The sequence below is a fragment of the Ochotona curzoniae genome, unplaced genomic scaffold, assembly GCF_017591425.1.
Source record: "Ochotona curzoniae isolate NIBS_2020 unplaced genomic scaffold, NIBS_Ocur_1.0 contig_64, whole genome shotgun sequence".
In the NCBI taxonomy this organism is placed as follows: Eukaryota; Metazoa; Chordata; class Mammalia; order Lagomorpha; family Ochotonidae; genus Ochotona; species Ochotona curzoniae.
The window spans coordinates 25805754-25824901 of record NW_024466502.1 but is presented as its reverse complement, the minus strand read 5'-3'; the positions used below and the strand labels follow the sequence as shown (position 1 = coordinate 25824901).

Sequence of the window (19148 nt, the reverse complement as noted above, 5' to 3'; positions counted from 1 at the left end):
TACTATCCCCCAGGGATATCGTCATTTGAAGGGACAGCTCCAACTCCAAAGCAAACATTGAAAGCTTAGGTTTAAAAGAAGCCAGCGGTAGGTACAAGAGATAGACAACATGTCATAGTCAAAAGTTTTTGACTTACATAGACCAACTCAGTCAGCTTCTAAAAGCTGTAACAGTTATTTTTGCATATAACATAACAAGTACATTAACAGGATCTCTGCCCTTATTTGTGGTATAAAACCATTCAAAGATGCAACAATCATTTGAAGGTGTATTTAGAAAGACATGGCTGACAGAAGTTGACTGTGGCATATGACACAGGTCAGAGGAACAGCAAGGGAAATTAAGGGAAATTAAGAATGTGGTCACCAGAACCCACTTCATTCAACCAGAAAGCTCTGAGACGCAACCTGTGCCACAAAGACAGGAAGGCAGGAATGTGGGTGTCAACACTGTCAGAGATGATGGCTCTGCTCTCAGATTTCACCCAATCACCTTGCAGGAGTGCATGGTGTCACTCCAAGGGTGTGAAGAGAGAAGGAAAGACTTGTGTTATGGACCCTAACTCAGCCAGGACTCAGAGCTGGTCCAGACAAAATCCCAGCAGCTGTACCCTGCAGGTTTTTGTGAGGATCAAATAAAACTAAGTGCCCACAAGTGTACAGAAACCAGCACAGCACTGACTTGCCCTCTGTGAGAGATGACAGCAAGGGGTTCGCCTAGACAGAAAACACGGTGGATGCTAGGATACCAGAAGTCTGTTCTCATGCTCAGATTCTGTGATTGCACTGAATAAGCCAAGCTCATTCATTCTGTTCCAGTGTTGAAGGTTATACTGTTTGAACCATCACTTATAAACAATGTCTTCTCAGCTCTTCTAAGGTATGCTAAAATCATCCTTTTACTTTCTATTACTTGGAAACGCAGAATAGAGATGTCTGTGAGGCAATGAGGCTAATACATATTCCCCAGAGTGCAGAGAGAAGAGGAATAACTCAAAATACCTGATGATCCTTTGAAGTAAAGGCCATTTCTTTCTAAACAGAAATGCCCAGATGTTTATCACATGGCTTGATCATACTTCCTGCTTTGATTTGTATTCTCTACTAACACAATGAGACAAGCTTATTCAATTTACGTCTTTACGCTCATTCTTGGCCTTAATCCGAAAGAAACAGATTTAAAAGTAGTGCCTAAAAAAACAGATGAAAATTTTCAGAAGGAAACCACAGTGAATAGAGAGGGAAGGGGCTGGAATGGAGTGGAACGGGGGATAAGGAATGGAACAGAGGAAAAGTGTGTTGAACTGACCATCTTAGAAGTATCAAAGCATATCTTGTTACATGAGCAAACAAACACTCCAGAGCTAATGCTTCTATGACTTCAGGCAAGCCCCTACAGCAGAAATTCATTGTAAAACAACGAAGTCTGGGCTCAAGGTTTAGCGTCTTGGCATTGTAACACAACTCTGGACGTAGTCCCAACCCGTAATAGGCTAACAAATGGCAAAAGTGGCAGCTTTAAATTATTTTGCTAGCTAAGCCAGACATGGCTTACCTAATGTGGTTCTCGTACTGTGGCTGACATGGCAGTACTACTCACACAGGAATCTTAACCCTGGAGGTTGTCAGTGAGAGGCAGATGTTGAGGTCTGACCCCTCTGCTGGACGCTGGCTTGGGCTGGCTTGCTTCCTGGCAAGCCTTGCCTGGAACCTGGGTGAGCTTTCCCTGTTCTGTTTCTGTGAGACTCACCCACTGAGGTCACCAGTCACTTTGCCTAGAAAAGACAATTTGATGGTGGGTCCATCTCCCACATACTGTGTCCGGCCAGTGCCTCTTGCCGTCAGCTCTCAGCAGAACCCAGGAGCCCAGACAAGCGTTGCTGGCTGAGAGGCAGCCCAGGCAGATGCTGGGGTAGGGGTGGGGCAAGTGAGTCATCACTTCAGTGACTCTGTGAGTGGGTGGTGGGCAAGTGGGGAGAAGGGGAGATGACAGCACAGTCAGCGAATCCTTTACTTCCTTCTTGGTAAACTATGACTACTAAAAATCCTCTTCCTACTATGCAAAAAGAAAAAAAAAAGAGAGAGAGAGAAGCAAACAGAAATGTGTGAAAATATTTTCAAATATTTCCTACTAGACTGTTTATACCAGTTTTATTTTTATTGCTTAGTTTGCTAATTAAGAGGAGAGGCATGAAGAGTGAAAACAGACCTAAAGGTAGGAACGGGTATGATGCCAACGTCAGGGGAAAGTTTTTGTTCAGCTTCTTGTTTGATATACCAAGTGGATTTTAAATATTTTTATTTGAGAGTGAGATATAAATGTATATAGATAGTGAGAGAGAGAGATCTCATCCCATGGTCTACTCCCCACTGGTTAGGGACTCAGTCTGGCTCTCCCATGTGGCATGGATGCAAGCAGCCACACCACCACCTGCTGCCTCCCAGGATCTGCATCAGCAGGAAGTTACAATAAAAATGGTGTTAGGACTCTCAAACCAGGCCCTCCGATAAGGGACAAGGAGGGCAACTTAACTGCCAGGTGAAATGCCTGTCTCCAATGTAAACATTCTTAAACATGATACACCATGTAGTGATTAAAGGGCGATGGTGATTAGAAATCAAACTGCTTCGTTCACTGCATGTGGAAAGCCCACACATCACAGAAGAAACACCTGGTTCGATCCTACAATTCATGAAGACTTAAGCCTTTTTTTTTTAACAGAAAGAGAAAGAGAGAGAGAGAGAATGCATTATATTTAGAAGAAATAAGTGAAATTTGGAATGTATGAAGACACTTCAAAATATTTGTGGAAAAAAGTATTAATAGATGATCTGGTGCAAAAAAAAAAAATCTGAAGTCCATTCACAGATCTTTCATGATCCCTGCATTTACGAGGAACTGTTTGAAGACATTCATATGACAGGTGAGTACAAACTGCCTTTTCTGGCCGATCAATGGCACTGGATGGAGGCCAGTGGGTGATCCTTTTTGAACATCGACTGACCCTTCTGTGAGCCCCTCAGAGCTGTACCTGTGTGTGTCCTCCGATGAGCCTTCAGGTGAGAACTTTTTGTATACACTTTGTTGCATCCCTCAAAATCACATCTGTGGATACGCCGCTTTCTGGAGTCTGGCGATTCGGATCGTCTCTGGCGCCTTGTGCTCTCAATACTAAACGGTGAGATTGAACTGGAAGAAGAGAGAACGCAAGTGTGTGGTGAGAAGCAGGGCACTGTGACTGCAGTGTGGGCCCGGAGGCCTGAGCACCTGCCTGCTCCCAGAGTCTCCAGCGCCCAGAGTCAAGGACCACACTTCCTGCCATCACTGTCTTGGACGCATCTATCTTTAAGGCCAAAAGGCAGGCAGCATGGCTTATTTCTGGTGAAACACTCTCAGGGAGTAAGAGACACGCTTAAAACCACCACCACCATCACCATTACAATTCCCACCACCAGAAGGGGCAATCAGGTAGGAGTAAATCCAAACCTCAAAGTTTTGAACTTCTGAACATTTTTATAGAGATATTTTTAGGAAGCCCTGTTATTGACTCATGACAAAATGAGTGAGTTTAATAAGTCACTGCAGGGTTTGAGCTGCATGCCACAACATACAAAACCGTGTAAAATCACAATGTAGGTTTCAAAACAAGTGAGGTCAGGCCGAAAGAAATGACATCAGTACATCAATAACATGACTCACGACAAGCTATTTCTGTTTGCTAAGGTGCACCTGACATTTAACTTTTGGAGCTGGTGATTTTTCATGGTAGGGATAAAGTGCATTGTATTTAAAGATTAGCTGTTCCACTATTATAAAAAAAAAAAAAAGTTTCAGCTATGAGATTTGGCCCTGGCTTGCTTGTTGTTTAAGTTTAATGCCGCGGTTGAAAAACAGGATTAGGTAGTAATGTCAGGTCATTGATTAATATGTGCTTTTCCAAACTTTAATCTCTTTTGATTGAGACAGAAATGAAGAGTATGACTCATCCCTTTTTCTGTCAACCATAAAAATCTTTAAAATTACACTGAAATATGATTAGAAAAAGTCATCTCACAGATTTCATCCATAAAGAAATTTGCCACTGTTAATATTCTGACATGTCTCCTTCCAGGCTTTTCATGTTTTTACGCTGTAATACACCGCTTTTTACTAGCATATCATTTGTTTTTACAGAACCGAACAATGCAGAGAAAGACAAAGCTGCCCACTCGTTTCCACCACCATGTTGGTCCTTTCATCATCCCAAGGGAAACCATTATCACCACTTTTCCTAGATCTGTCGAATTCTTTGGAATTTTGTTTACCTGTATGCACATATACTCACACCAAAAAATGTAGTATTTTTATTTTTTTAAAAAAAGAGAGACAGTGAGAAAGATGGAAATCTCCTGTCTCCCATTAAATGCCTACAGTAGCTGGGGACTAGGCCAGGACAGAGCCAAGAACCTGGAATGTGATCTGGGTATCCCGCTTGCATGACTGCCATCCCGGGATCTGAGCTACCACCTGCTGCCCGATGGCAGGGCATTTCAGGAAATTGGAATTGGCAGCAGAGACCTGAGCCAGGCCTGCTGCAGGGGAGGGGTGTGGACAACACAAGCAGCACCTTCCCCCCTTGCCAAATGCCAACCTCTGCTGGGCAGCTTTCAAGATCAAACGAGTCCTTCACAAACTATTCCACCCCTCTATTTAGTCAACCATAAGCATTTGAGACTTACGTCTTGTGCCACATACAACGTAACGCATTAAAACACTATATACATATGTTTGCGTATACACACACACACACACATAAAATAATGTACTGACTCCAAGTAAGTTTTTTCATAATTTAACATCTTCATTTTTTCTTTGTTAGTGCTACATAAAGTAATGATGCATTTAACAATACTTGACAATTCAACTTGGATTAAGGTCACTAATTTTTTTTTTCTGGAAAGGCTAAACAGTAAATATTTCAACTTTGAGGGCTACACACAGCCTCAGGTTGTAATTAGGCAACTCGGCAACTGTCTCATGGAAACAGTTATAGACAACATATATGTTTTTAATTTTTTTTCCATCTGAGAGGCAGAAAGTATGAGAAATGCATTACTGCAGCTGGGTTCACAACCCAAATGCAGACAACAGACAGGGGTGGGCGGAGGCCAGAGCCTGGAGGACAGGAACCCAATTACTGAGCCATCAGCGTTGCTACAATGGAGTAAGCTGCTGACAGGACTTGGAGCCAGCAATCAAGGCCACGCAGTCTGTCTTGGGATGTAATAGCATCCTAATCGTTCAGCTACACACTTCACTCCAGACAGTATCACTGGGAGTGTTGCTAGATTCCAATACAATTTCACTTATAAAAACACCACGTATCGGTCTGACGCAGTAGCCTGGTGGCTAAAGTCCTTGCTTTGCATGTGCCGGGATCCCATATGGGTGTCGGTTCATATCCCGGCTGCTCATTTCCCTTCTGGATCTCTGCCAGTGGCCTGGGAAAGCAGTCGAGGATAGCCCAAAGCCTTGGGATCCTGCACCCACATGGGAGACCAGAAGAAGCTCCTGGCTCCTGGCTTCAGATTGGCTCAGCTCCAGCTGTTGCGGCTACCTGGAAGATCTTTCTGTCTCTCTTCCTCTTTGTAAATCTGAATTATAAATAAATAAATATATATTTTTTAAAGAGCTACACATATTTTTTCTAAGAGCTACAGTTTGTACACTCTTAGCTTTCATGGAATATAATAGTTTAATGAATTGTCATCTCAGAGTTCTAAAAACTCACTTCCTGGAGTCCTCAAGATGACACAACAAGTTAATCTCCTGCTCGCAGTGCCCCGTCCTGTGCAGGTACTGCTTCTAGCCTTGGTTGCTCTATTTCTGATCCTCTGATCCGGCTCCCTGCCAATGGCCTGGGAAGCCAGGGGAGGCTGGCTCACAGCCTTAGGCCCCTGCTCTCACGTGGGCGGCACAGCAGCAGCTCCTGGCTCCCAGCTTTGGTCCCAACCAGGCCTGGTCATTGCAGCCATTCTGACAATGAACCAGCCGATGAAAGATATCTTTCTGTCTCTCCCTCCCCCCCTCTCTCTGTAACTCTTTCAAGTAAAAATCAATAAATCTTTTTTAAAAATTCATTTTCTAAGGACAGACTTAGAAACTTCTAACACTGCACTGTTAGATTGCTTGGGCAAATGTTTTTAAATGTCTCCTACATATGGTGCTTTTAGGGTTTCAATGTCTTCCTTCCTTCTACAAATAACACATTAGGCAGCCAAAGCTGTGTATTTGGTAAGATCCGAGATAAACGATATTTATCTACCTCGGTTTCCAAGAATATTTTGCAAAATCTGTATTAGCAGAGGAAAACAACATTTGTGAGTATGGCTAAGTCGCTTTTTGTAGCCTTCTTATCAATCAATGTGGATTTGTGGTTTTCCACGCAGGTAATTTAGCTGCAAGGACTGTAGTGTATTGTGAAAATACACTACAATCAAAACAGTGTGAAAAGAGTCAAAACAGTGTGACTGTTGTGTCGCAAGAAAGACTGGCTGGAGTCAGTTCTGACAAGGTACGGTCGGGCACCAGGCGACTCCTGCAACAGGTAAAACCATGCATGATAAAAAGGGAACATTGATACTGCTTATATATGCAATGATGTAAACAAACACACATTGTGGCAGCACTGAACAGATTTTACAGGAGGGAGGAGGCCATGCCATTGCACAGCCCATCCGCTACTTACACTTCGGGCAGGTCAGGGTACCAGAAAGACGTTTTAATCCATATCCAAATGAAAGATATGTCAGGTGAGTGATCTGAATGCTAGATGACCTCATGCTCTGCTTTTCCAAATTCAAAAGCCAAACAATCTGGAATATTCTAAAGAGCAACTAACTGTAACTGTGCAATGAATATCATTTTTAAAAAAGTTAAAAGACTACGTGTAATGAATAGGTGCCCCCTTGTGAAACTGGCTTTGAAATGACATTCACTAGATACATGATCTATAATCTCTTTTCAGTGGCAGAAATATCCTCAGAAGGTATAAAGAAATCTGGAGGCTGGTACTGTGGCATATAAGGAGTCCCGGGTGATCCACTTCACATGTAATTCCCTGTTAATGTTCTGGAAAAGCAGAAGAAGATGGCCCGAGTGCTTGGGCACCTGCCACCCACGTGGGAGACCTGGATGAAGCTCTCGCCTCATGACTTCACCTGGCCCCAGGCTTGGCTACTGCAGTCGTGTGCAGAATTAATCAGTGAAAGTGACCCCGTCTCTTCTCTCCCTCCCTCTCTCTTTTCTCTGTCTCCCTTTGTAATTTTGCTTTTAAATAAATAAATAAATTTTTTTAAAAAGATTTATTTTTATTATTTATTGGAAAGGCGGATATACAGAGAGGAGGAGAGACAGAGAGGAAGATCTTCCCTCCGATGATTCACTCCCCAAGTGAGCACAACGGCCGATACTGTGCCAATCCAAAGCCAGGAGCCTCTTCTAGGTCTCCCATGCAGGTGCAGGGTCCCAAAGCCTTGGGCCATCCTTGACTGCTTTCCCGGGCCACAGGCAGGGAGCTGGAAGGGAAGCAGGGCTGCCTGGATAGAACCGGCACCCATATGGGATCCCGGGCGTGCAAGGCGAGGACCTTAACCACTGCGCCACTGCGCCGGGCCCATAAATAAATCTTAAAAGTAATGTTTAGGGTCACCTTTTAGAACTTAGGTGCTCTTTGTCGAAAGGCAGTGGGGAGAGGGTGGAACTGGGGTAAAAGAAGAGCAGAGGGCAGAAGAACTTAAATGACACAGGAGAGCAGGCAGACAGCGCAGCTCCAGGGAGGCCCGCAGGTGTACTGGGGTCACAGCACCATCCCACAGTCGGTGGGACTTCGGTAGAACACAGCTGTGGTCCGGGGCTATGACCTAGCCAAGTCCACAACTAGAAAGGTGACAGTCGTGCTACTAACCTGTGTGAACTTGGGACATTGTTGACATTAAAGAGATGTTTCCTCAATAGAAAAAAAAATAAATGCGTTAAGCTAGGTGTCACCAGATTTTAAAATTTAATTAAGCAGTTGATTTTTGTTTTAATTGATCCTTGCTAAAACTCTCTGATTGCAAATCTTCAGATCATGATAATCCAGCTTCTGCTTGTAACCATTTCCCCACTTTTTTTTTTAATACTATTAGAAATCAGGGAATCGGAGTGGCAGATTAAAAAGGCAGGTCTCTAAGGGTTTACTTCCAAGTTCAAGAGCAGGGCATTGTCACACACCGCTGACAACAAAAATTCTCACTGCTGGCCCATGACGCTGCCTACGGCTAACCTCTGATTTCCAGAAAGCATCTAGGTTCACAGGAAGCGGGGAAAGGGCGCTGCTTTCCACGCAGCAGGACTAGCTGCCCCACGTCACCACAGGGCTCCAGCCCCGGCACCGTTTGGTGACGGAGCCCTGTCTTTGTGCTTTCAGGGTCTACCATGCCCTTCCCGTGCCCTTTGTTTGTACAGAACACATATGCAGCATCCTTCAGTGCCTGCAAACTGACTTTTCTGCCTTAAAGACTGGTCTCATTCTGAAAGATGGGAGTGTTCGATGGCTACTACCTGTGCGGAATGCTTCTAATAATTCTTGGTAACAAGCTTGGGTGAGATGAAGATGGCCGAGGTAGAACAGTTGCTACTGTGTTCCCAAATTCTGTACTAAATACATCTCTGTAGGGCCAAAGAATAATAACAGAGGGCGCATTCCCTTCCCCAGAAGGTTAGACTGTTTAGAGCAGCGAGCGGAGGCCTGGGGGGGCCTCGCAGGCACCACACTGCAGTAATTAGATGTAGAGAGAACAAATGAGTGAATCATGACTTCGGCTGCACAACAGTCCCACTCGGAATGGCAAGTTAAATTAGAGTGAAACCCAGAGAGGCTCGGAAAGTCAGATCCAGGAACAGCTCTATTTAAATTGAAGGTACCGCATGGCTGCCATGAAAGAAATTAGGGTTAACTGTAATCAGCAGGTAATAAAAGACCATTTGTCACAGGCGACCGCAGTGTGATGAGATGCCCTTCACTGAAATTGGAGTTCCTCTTGGAGCTTAAAAAAGTCAGGGATGGGGGTGGGGGTCCAGGACATTCATTCGAGGCTGCCAAGAGGACACACATCTACCATTTAAAAACAGGAACAGCAAACAGCAGAACTGAAGGTGCTTTGGCAAATGCAAACTTGCTCCCAGTGGAACTCAAAGGAGCAGGGCCGGAATAACAACAGCTGAACCTGATTTATAGAATGAGTGCTCCGAGGCGGGCCCTGCTTAAGCCTCAAAGCAAGCCTGTGGCGTCCGCGCTGGGAGTGTCTCTGTGTTACAGATAAGGAAACTGAGGCACAGAGCAGTGCAGGCCACAGTCAAGACAGAGTGGCTGTGCTGAGAGGGGAACCCAGGTCACCGTAACTAACACATCACACTGCTTCAGATGAGACACTGGAGCTATCCACCATCACATGACAACATTTTATAATGTATATATACATATTATACACATATGATGTATAATATATAATATGTCATATTTTATTATTTACATATTTAAATAGATTTAAAATTTAAATATATTTTAAAACAATGCTGAAGTTGGTAGAAATGATAAATATTAGAAGTATTAATATCTTGTGAATGCACTGGATTTAAGAAAATAAACATTTTTTTAACTTCAAATATATGTATTTAAAATGTCCTCCTCTAACCCATCTAAAACAAAGGCACTTGAAGTGTTCTTGCTTTCTACTTAAGAATTTCACAGTGAAGTGTCTCGAATACTACCAGAGGGGTACCAGTACACTTACTTACTATTTATTTAGCTAAGAAAGTATGTTCTGGGCTGGAATTCCGGTGAGGTAAGCTACTGCCTGGGACACTGACATCCTCCAACAGTGCTCTTTCAAGTCCTGGCTGCTCCCCTTCTGATGCAGTTCTCTGCTAATGTGCCTTGAGAGCAGGGGAGCACAGCCCAGGTGCTTGGGCCACTGCTACTCATGTGGGAGACTTGGGTGGAGTCATTGTATGCTTTGGGGAATAAACCGCAGCATGAAAGATCTCTGTCTCTTTAATTTTGCCTTTCAAATAAATAAATGAACCTTTACAACTTCTAAATGCATATTGTTTAACGGTTGCTGAAAAGCATCCATTTCTTCCTAGGAAAATGTTCTTTAAAGAGGTGAGCTTGGCCATGGCCCACAGTGCTTCTGTCAATGGCATGGCACTGTTGCCGTAAGGTAAGTGATAGCGCTGCTTGGAGAAATAAATTTTCTCCTGCTTTCAAAGTTTATTTCAAGATTACTTGAATAAGACATGAAATATTACCTACAGGAATTTTGAATTGCCTTCTGCCATAAAATACCTGTAAGTAGAACCACCTCCTTGTTAGGCAAGCAAATGTCACTTTTGGAATGCATTATTGAAGTCCTACATCAAACAAGAGCTGATAAGACTTCAGTTCAGCAGGATTTACAAACCTCCCAGGAAAGGAAATTCTATTCACGAGGATAAGCTCAGAAACTGGGTGATTTTCTAGGCGTTTCTCAGCCAGCAGATGGCTCTCAGACGCAGACACCTTCATCTTTATCTTTCATCCTACGCCAGATTCAAGTTCCCATCAAGCCACATCAATGTCTTTCCCAGGACACTTACTCGGGGAAGGTGTCACAGAGAGACACTCCCTGCCCCCTGGCCAGCAGCCACAGGCAGAGCAGACTCACCGGCACAAAGTTCCCCTTCCACTACTGTCAGTGGTTTCATTTTGGAAAAGTGTTTTTGAACAGATTGAAATTGTAAGATTAGTAGCTGCCATTGTTTCTGAAAGCTGTGATTAAGGCATTATGGCATTTCATGATCAAATGCCGATCCAGTAAAAATGTTTTTCACAAAATCTATAAATACAGACCAATGCATTTGCCAAAATGTCAAAAAATTCACTCTTGCATAGATTCAATATTCTATAGACTCAAATGCATTTTATAACTTTTGTATGAACAGAGTAAGTTCAAAATATTTGTAATCACTGTTTTATTTCAATATATATCATCACCTAAAAGACAAATGAAAAGACAATGTGTTTGCAAATGAGCCTTTTTTGTGTGGGGAGGGGGCAGCCTACAGATAGCGTCACAGTATATCATGATTTTATTGGGATATAACAGTATGACATATTTGTTTATATAATTTTTCAGATTAGTAAAAAATACAAAATCAAGCATATCTTTTTGCCCTTTTTTGGTTCACTCTGTTTTAGAAAGTAAGAATATAACTCTATTAAAGGTGTAAGGCAATTAAAATAGAAAAAAAATGAATCACCAATTGCACTGGCTAAGACTGGTATTATCATCAAGCTTTAGGATGGAAATAGACTACAGGCTGAGAGCGAAGTGTTTGCTAACAAAAACGGTCGATCCCTGGTAAGCACTGTCCTTCAGAACGGTTACTTTGGGGGAGGGCACTTTACATCCTGTTAAGACCTTACTTCCACAACGTGGGATGAAATAAGCACTCCTGAGCAGGCTGGATTTCTGATTTACACTGCCCATACTCACTGAATGGAAGGCAACAAAACCTATTCAAATATTTTAGAGCAACTTTTTACAGAAAATTTCTCTGGAAAACATTGCTGTTTTAAGTTTTGCTTTTTGCCAGGAGTTGCAGTTGAGAGGATTAAGTGAACCTCAAAACCATTTTCTAGGTCAGAAAGGGATTACAGGTAATTATTTTAATCTGCATGCCTACAGGCAGGCCACGCCCTCCACCCTGTGGCCCAGGCCCTGCCATCCCTGGAGCCTTGTATGAGCAGTTTTACTTCTGATTTCACTGGGTGACACGCACACACCACTGACTGTGAAACTCTAAAAATGATGCGAAATTAGAAAAAGAGATTTCCCCCACTTGACTAGGGGTAAACTACTCAAAGAGGAAGATCTTACACATGTCCCTGTGGAAGCTGACATCATTAACAGATGCTTGAGAGTGTGAAGGGAGAGGAAGCGAGGCAGGAAGTGGGAACGCACAGTCCACTCTGAGAAATTTCTCCAGCAGATCCACGGGGGCTTCACCACACGGCTGTAGGGTGGCCTTGCTCAGGAGAAGGCTCATTTTCTACGTCCAAAGAATCTTCTTCTACAGATAAGTACAGTAATAAGGTAGTCCTCTCTGGCTGTACCCCAGGCAAACACAGTATATAATGAGACTCTATGTTTTAAATATTAAAGTCTACATAAGAGGTTCCAAATATACAGCTCCAATGAGACATTATAATGCAGCCGTAAAATAAACTTTTGACATGACCATCAAAACAGGCCTCCATCAATTTTATGCTGATCGTTAACCAGATCTATGTTACGCTAGAGATCAGTTTTATTAAAGAGCACTGAAATTATATCAGCTAACTATCTGGTACTTAAGCTTACATAAATCATTGCAAGTTTTTATTGCATGCGTGGGGATATATAATAACAAGATCAAGTCAAACTCACTGGTAATGGTCAACTTAAGTTTTTGTGGTCAAAATGGCTATCTGGTGCCACACATTGGTATTTCTCATACCATAACATGTCTGTGTATTTGACCTTTGGAGAAAAACAAAACTCTTCTCATCAGAAAAGGAATAATTTACCTCCTTTTAATTTCCCTTTTTGAAAACTTCAATTAGGGTTTTATATCAGATTGAATTAATGTTGCAGACACACGGAGGCATATTAATATGACCTTTATTCACATTTGGGGAATATTTACAACATGAGGATACTAATGCTGAAGAAAGATGACTCTAATCACTGTTGCAATGCCATCTAGCCAAACACCTGGAACTGGGCTTCCTGACTCAGAGCCTGTCCACTGTCCCATGAAGCTGTAGGAAGACGTCTGTGGTACTTTTTACTGAGTGTGAAAGAAAACCTACTTGGCAACACTCATATTTTCCCATTTTTTTCATTAGATGGAATGATAAGCCACATCCTATTTGGCCTTTGCTTTGGCTTCTAGGAAACTCAGAAACAACAGCCTAAGCTCTGGTGCTTCTTTCCCACTGTGAGATCCGAGACATAAAGCTACATGTTTCAACTGTATACAGTGGTGTTTTAAATGTAGATCCCATGAAGTCTTTTCTAAACCAGGTGAATGCTTCGTGATGAGCAGGGAAGCAGACACAAACAACAGAGCACGCTGTTCTTTACAATGTACAAGGTCATGTGGAATCCGAATAGGAAATCTGCAGACTTCTAAATGGAAGTTTCACAATCAATAGGCTTCTGTAATCCTTAAGAAAGAAAGAAAACACTACCAGAAAATCTCCAATTTGGGGGCAGAGAAAAATAGAGGAATAATAATCTGAAAATCTAAACACATCCTTTGTTAAAAATCACTATTTAAAATTCTCTTTGTTTGAAAGGCAAGATGTACACACACACAGGGAGGGAGGGAGGGAAAGGGAGGGAGGGAGAGAGAGAGAGAGAGACTGATTTCCTATCTGTTGGTTCACTTCTTCAAAATGCTAGCTGGGCCAGGACAACCCTGGGAGGTGGGGTAGGAACCTAAGCTGGATCTCCCAGGTGGCTGCAGGAGCCTGGGTGCTTAAACTGTCTCCTCCGGCCGCCAAGGATGCACATTTGACCAGGATACTGAAATCAGAAGGGGGACTGGAAGCTGCTGACTTCCAATTGACACCTTAATCTACTCATTTGCAAAATGTTTATATGAAAGGCAGAGTGATACAAAGAGAAGGAGAGAAAGGGAGAAAAGAGAGAATGCAGTAGATAGAAAAGAGAGAAATTTTCATCCATTATTCACTTGCCATATGATTGTAATAGCCAAGTGTGGGGCAGGCCAGAGCCAGGAACCAGTGAATTCATATCAGGTTCATACGTGAATGGAAGGGACCCTACACTTGGCCATCTTCTACTGCATTTGCAAGTGTACCAGCAGAGAACTGGACTAGAAGTAGGGTGACTGAGACTCAATCAGGGACCCCAATATGGGATGCCAGCATCATAAGCAGTGGCTTGAACTGTTGTACGACAACACCAGCTCTCCCAAGTGGCATCATAACCCTTGAAACAACTGTCTGCCCCTAGCTGTTTTACAGCTTATTATAGCATACTAGCTGTGATATCTTAGACATTCATTGTCTTTAATATTCAGATTCCCACATGTCACATGTATATTTAAAAACATTTGTTGGATGGGGACTTCATAAAGTTTATTTCAGAGTAATAGAGAGCTGATCACTGTCCAACAGTTCCCCAATATTTCTTAATCTTTTATACGTCTATGTTGGAATAATGGTTTTACTAATACATAATTCATATGCTGTACAAGTCACCCTCACAAGCTGTACGATTCAGTAGTGTTCAGTGCATTTATAACACGCAACTATCACCTTTATTTAGTTCCAAAACATTTCCATTATTCCCAAAGAGAATTTCATACTCATTAGCAGTCATTTGGCTTCTCTAGTTTTTGGCTACGTCAATTTCCCTTCTGTTTGTCTTTTTTGGGTTTTTCTAATCTGGACTTAAAAGTAGAATTGTGTAACATATCTTGCTTTTTTCAAAGTTCATTTGTGTTGCTGCACGTGTCAACACTGCATTGCTTTTTCTAGTCAAAGAACATTTCACAGTTGGACATAACACATTTTGTTTACTTTTTCACTAATTAATGGGCATTGAAGCTGATTCCACCACATATTTTTTGGCCTCTGTGATCTGCACTGCTGCAAACATATGCATATACTTTCAAATCTCTCGGTCACGTACCTAGGGACAGAATCACTAGGCTATTGTTAAGTTTGCATTTCATGTTTTGAAGAATTACTAGATTGTTTTTTGAAGTGGCTGGGCCACTCTACAATCTCAACTGCACTGTAAGACTGAATTGCTTTATATGAAGTCTATCATTTTAATTTTAGCTATCTTAGGGAAGTGTGATTGCATTACAGTTTTGATTAGTATTTCCCTAATGACATTGAGAATCTTTTTAAGTGCTCATAGGTCATTTGTGTATCTTTTTTGGAGAAATATCTACTCACATGCCTTGACCATTTTGAAATTGTGTTTTTACTGTTGAGTGATAGGATTTCTTCACTCTATAACTAAGTTTCTTAGATATGACTTGTAATGTTTTCCGTGAGCTGCCTTTTCAAACAAAAAAAAAGTGCATTTTCGTCTACTTGATGACAGAGAGCAAGTGAGAGCTTTTTCATCTACAAGTTCACTCCCCCAAAGACCACAACAGCCAAGGCTAAACCAGATCAAAGGCTCCAGTCTAGCACTCCATCTGGCTTTCTGTCCCTGTCCCGGGCAGCAGGGCTCAGGCACCTGAGCTCTCATCTGCTGCCTCTTAGATTACATTAGCAGACACTGGGTCAGAAATGGAGTAGCTGGGCTCCACTTGGCACTCCATCAGGAGCAGGCATCCTAAGTGATGGCTTAACCCACTGTGCCACTCTTGCCCATCTTCGCACATTAACAATCACATCCTTAAAGCACAAAACATGTATGTATTTATTACAAAGTCCAAGTATTTCTTTAGTGATGTATGTATTTGCTGTTGTAACCCTTAAGATGGCTTTGTCTAATCTAAAATCTTGAAGATTTACTCCTCTGTTTTACGAGTTTTATAGACTAAGCTATTAAATCATGAACAATGATACAATCTGAGTTAAACTTTTTTTGTAGAGTATAAGAAGTTCAATTTTATTCCCTTTGCATATGAATACTTGGTTGTTCCAATAACAATGTTGAAAAAATGATTCTTTCTTCATTAAATTGTCTTGGTACAATTGTCAAAATTCATTGGCTATCAATTTAATTGTTCTTGGATTTATTCCTCTCCCCTTGCTCGATATAAATGATCCCAGTCCCACCCTTTCTTGATTTTATAGCTTTGAAGCACATTTAGGAATTAGAAAGCACCACTCTTTCAAATTTGTTCCTTTTCCCAAGGGTTGTTTCCATAAGAAGTTTAAGATTGTCTGCTCAACTTTCTGCAAAAGAAAATGCCATTTGGAATTTGGATTGGGTTTGCACTGAATCTGCAGGATAATTTGTAGAATGTGGATGTCTTAACATAATCCTTTCAATCCATGAACATAAAGTATCTTTCCATTTTAAGTTTAAAATAATTTTTAAATTGATGTTTCTTGATGTTCAGGTGTTACACTTTCTTTGTTAAATTTATTCCCAGGTATTTTTTTCTTTTTCATGTTGTTGTAAAAGAGACTGTTCTTGGTTTCATTTTCAGATCCTCTATTATTACTACACAGAAATACTATACTAGCATACTATATTAGTACATTAATACTAGACTAGTATGCAGAAACACAATAGATTTCTGTATATTGATCTTTTGTCCTGTAGCCCTGTTGAACCTTTTTATTAGTTCTAATAATCTTTGGGAAAACTCTTCAGGATTTTCTCTATATAGGGTAATGTCAACTGCCAATAGAAATGCTTTCATTTCTCCTTTCTAATTCCAGCTTCTTGTAGCTCTTTTTCTTAACTGCCCTGGTTAGGATGTTAGTAGTGTGTCTACCCTGCCTGATCTTAGGAAAAATAATTCCTCTTTGACCTTTAAGCGTGAGGTTTTCATAGACGCACTTTCTCAGGCTGAGGGCATCCTCTTCTATTTCTAGGGTACGGAGTGTTTGAGTGTTTTCATCAGGAAAGGTTGTTGGATATTGTAGAGATGGTATCTGACATTTACTGAGTTTGGATCTGTTGATACAGTATACCATGGTCATCGATGCCCTAGCAACCACCTTCCTGTGTGCTAACCCCACTCATTCCTCTATGCAATTGTTCCTACAATTGTGAAAGACCCACAAGCAATGTTGTATCAATCTTTTTTTGTTCCCTGACGGGTTTTGAACTTCCTTTATGAGGTTACTGGTCTATGGTTTTCTTATGAGATCTCTACTAGTTTTGCTATCTGGGTCACCATAGGTTGGGGAGTTCTGAGCTCCTGCTTGAACTGGAGCTTCATGGTGTCACACTCATTATGACTCCTTATCATGCCACTCATCGCATTTGCTCTATTTACCCTTTCCAACCTGTTCTGCTCTTAGTCTGCTTTAATAGGGCTTGATATTTCCAAATCCTATTAATGTCCCATATCACTAAGTCTTAGGGATACACTATCAACTGCTCAGACTTATTCCATTATTATTTAATTAAGAAGAATTTGATAAAAAAACTTGGCAAGTTTCAAAATTCATGTAAATCTTACTTAGCTGACTGGTTTCACTCTTTTCCATTAAAGCCAAAACTGAACACAATTCTCAGAAACAGAATATTACTAGACATTGTTTGACTCTTGGTGAGTTCTGAACTGTTTGCAGTACATTTTTTTTAAAGATTTATTATTTTTATTGGAAAGGCAGATATACAGAGAGGAGGAGAGACAGGGAGGAAGATCTTCCATCTGATGGTTCACTCCTCAAGCGGCTGCAACAGCTGAGCCAATCCGAAGACAAGAGCCTCTTCCAGGTCTCCCACGTGGGTGCAGGCTCCCAAAGTTTTGGGCCGTCCTCGACTGCCCTCCCAGGCCACAAGCAGGGAGCTGGATGGGAAGTGGAGCCCCTGGGATCAGAACCAGCACCCATATGCGATCCTGGCATGTTTAAGGAGAGGACTTTAACCGCTACTCTATCGCGCCGGGCCCTTGCAGTACATTTTGTATCCAAAGTGAAATACTGCAGATGATGTGATATTGGATTCGACAGCATTATAGATACATTTAGATTAACACAAAAACTGCATAGAGAGAGGAAGCATACATAATTACTGGCAGGGAATTACAGCCAAGAAACAGCAGTTAAGCTCCTCACAGATGACAGAACTCTAACTTGTACATCCACCTCATACATTTCCCAAGGATCGCTGGAAAATCCTAACCTTTTCAAGGTGAAAACAAAACTCAGTCTCCCGCACATTTATTGATGACGAGATACAGTCCATACCCTATTAGTATTTTTTCCTACTGAGAAAATTAGCAAAAAATGCAAGTAGGATATTAGTAGCAGCTAATTATATAGATGCTTCTGGTCGCAACACTACTGATTCAGTCAAATAAAATAATTATTTCCTGTAAAATTACCACAGGGAAGAAGGTGTGAATGGGAGAGCACTACTGCGGATTCTGTCATTTGTGAATAGGATCTGGTTTTCTAACAGCCTCAAACATGTGAAAAGTCATTCAAATGTGGGTAAAGTTTAAGTCATGTGTAAGTTGAAGGCCTGCCCCCAATCTTTGTTGTTTTTTGGGATTTATTTATTTTTATGGCAAAGTCAGATATACAGAGAGGAGGAGAGACAGAGAGCAAGATCTTCCATCTGATGATTCACTCCCCAAGTGGCCACAACGGCTGGAGCTGAGCCAATCCAAAGCTAGGAGACAGGAGCCTCTTCCAGTCTCCCATGCAGGTGGAGAGTCCCAAGGCCTTGGGCTATCCTTGACTGCTTTCCCAGGCCACAAACAGGGAGAGAGAAGGGAATCCTGGCAGAAGGGCCACCAGGATTAGAACTGGCACCCATATGGCATCCCGACACATGTAAGGCGAGAACTTGAGCCAGTGTTCCCCTTCCTTTTCCCACATGTCCATTTCCAGAGGTTCAAGTTCTCACAGACACTTTGTCCTCCTAATCAGTCCTGACGTTAAGCCAGCTCCATCTTCAAGCTATGAAGAACAAGGCGCAGAAACCCAGCTGAGCATTGGGAAGCCCCTTTTAGGACAGACCTGAGAGGCGCCATCTGTACCTTCAGTCTAGACCCCACTCACTCCACGCCACTCACCACCTGGAAAGGAATGAAGCCCTGCGATGCTCAGCACCTGCGCCTCAGCTCCCTTCGTCTGACTCAGGGCTCTCTGCCTCTCCATCGCTTCCCGGCTTCTTCTCTTACCTCCAACTTCACACAAGAGCAAATCAACACATTCTTTCCCTTGGCACAAGCAAAGCAGTCTTCCCCTATCCAAAGCCATGCGGTAAGGTTGTACCCAAGTCCTCAGCTGGGAGGAATAGTCAGGTTCAGTGTATAGACTACTTCCAAGATACCTGAAAGGCGCATTTCCAACACTCAGTTTTGTTCTGGAGGAAGCTGGTGCCAGCTGCTAAGATAGTAAAATTTCCTCCAACGT

At 42.1% G+C, this 19148-nt stretch overlaps 1 protein-coding gene across 2 annotated transcripts in view; it reads right to left on the bottom strand.

Annotated features, from left to right (window-relative positions):
* Positions 1-19148, bottom strand: part of KLF12 (Kruppel like factor 12) — a 402309-nt gene that overhangs the window by 27720 nt on the left and 355441 nt on the right. For both annotated transcript variants that reach the window (XM_040991291.1, XM_040991293.1), the window contains one exon: positions 3033-3190. In XM_040991291.1, the coding sequence (XP_040847225.1) occupies positions 3033-3190 (158 nt within the window). The remainder of the gene's footprint in view (positions 1-3032; positions 3191-19148) is intronic.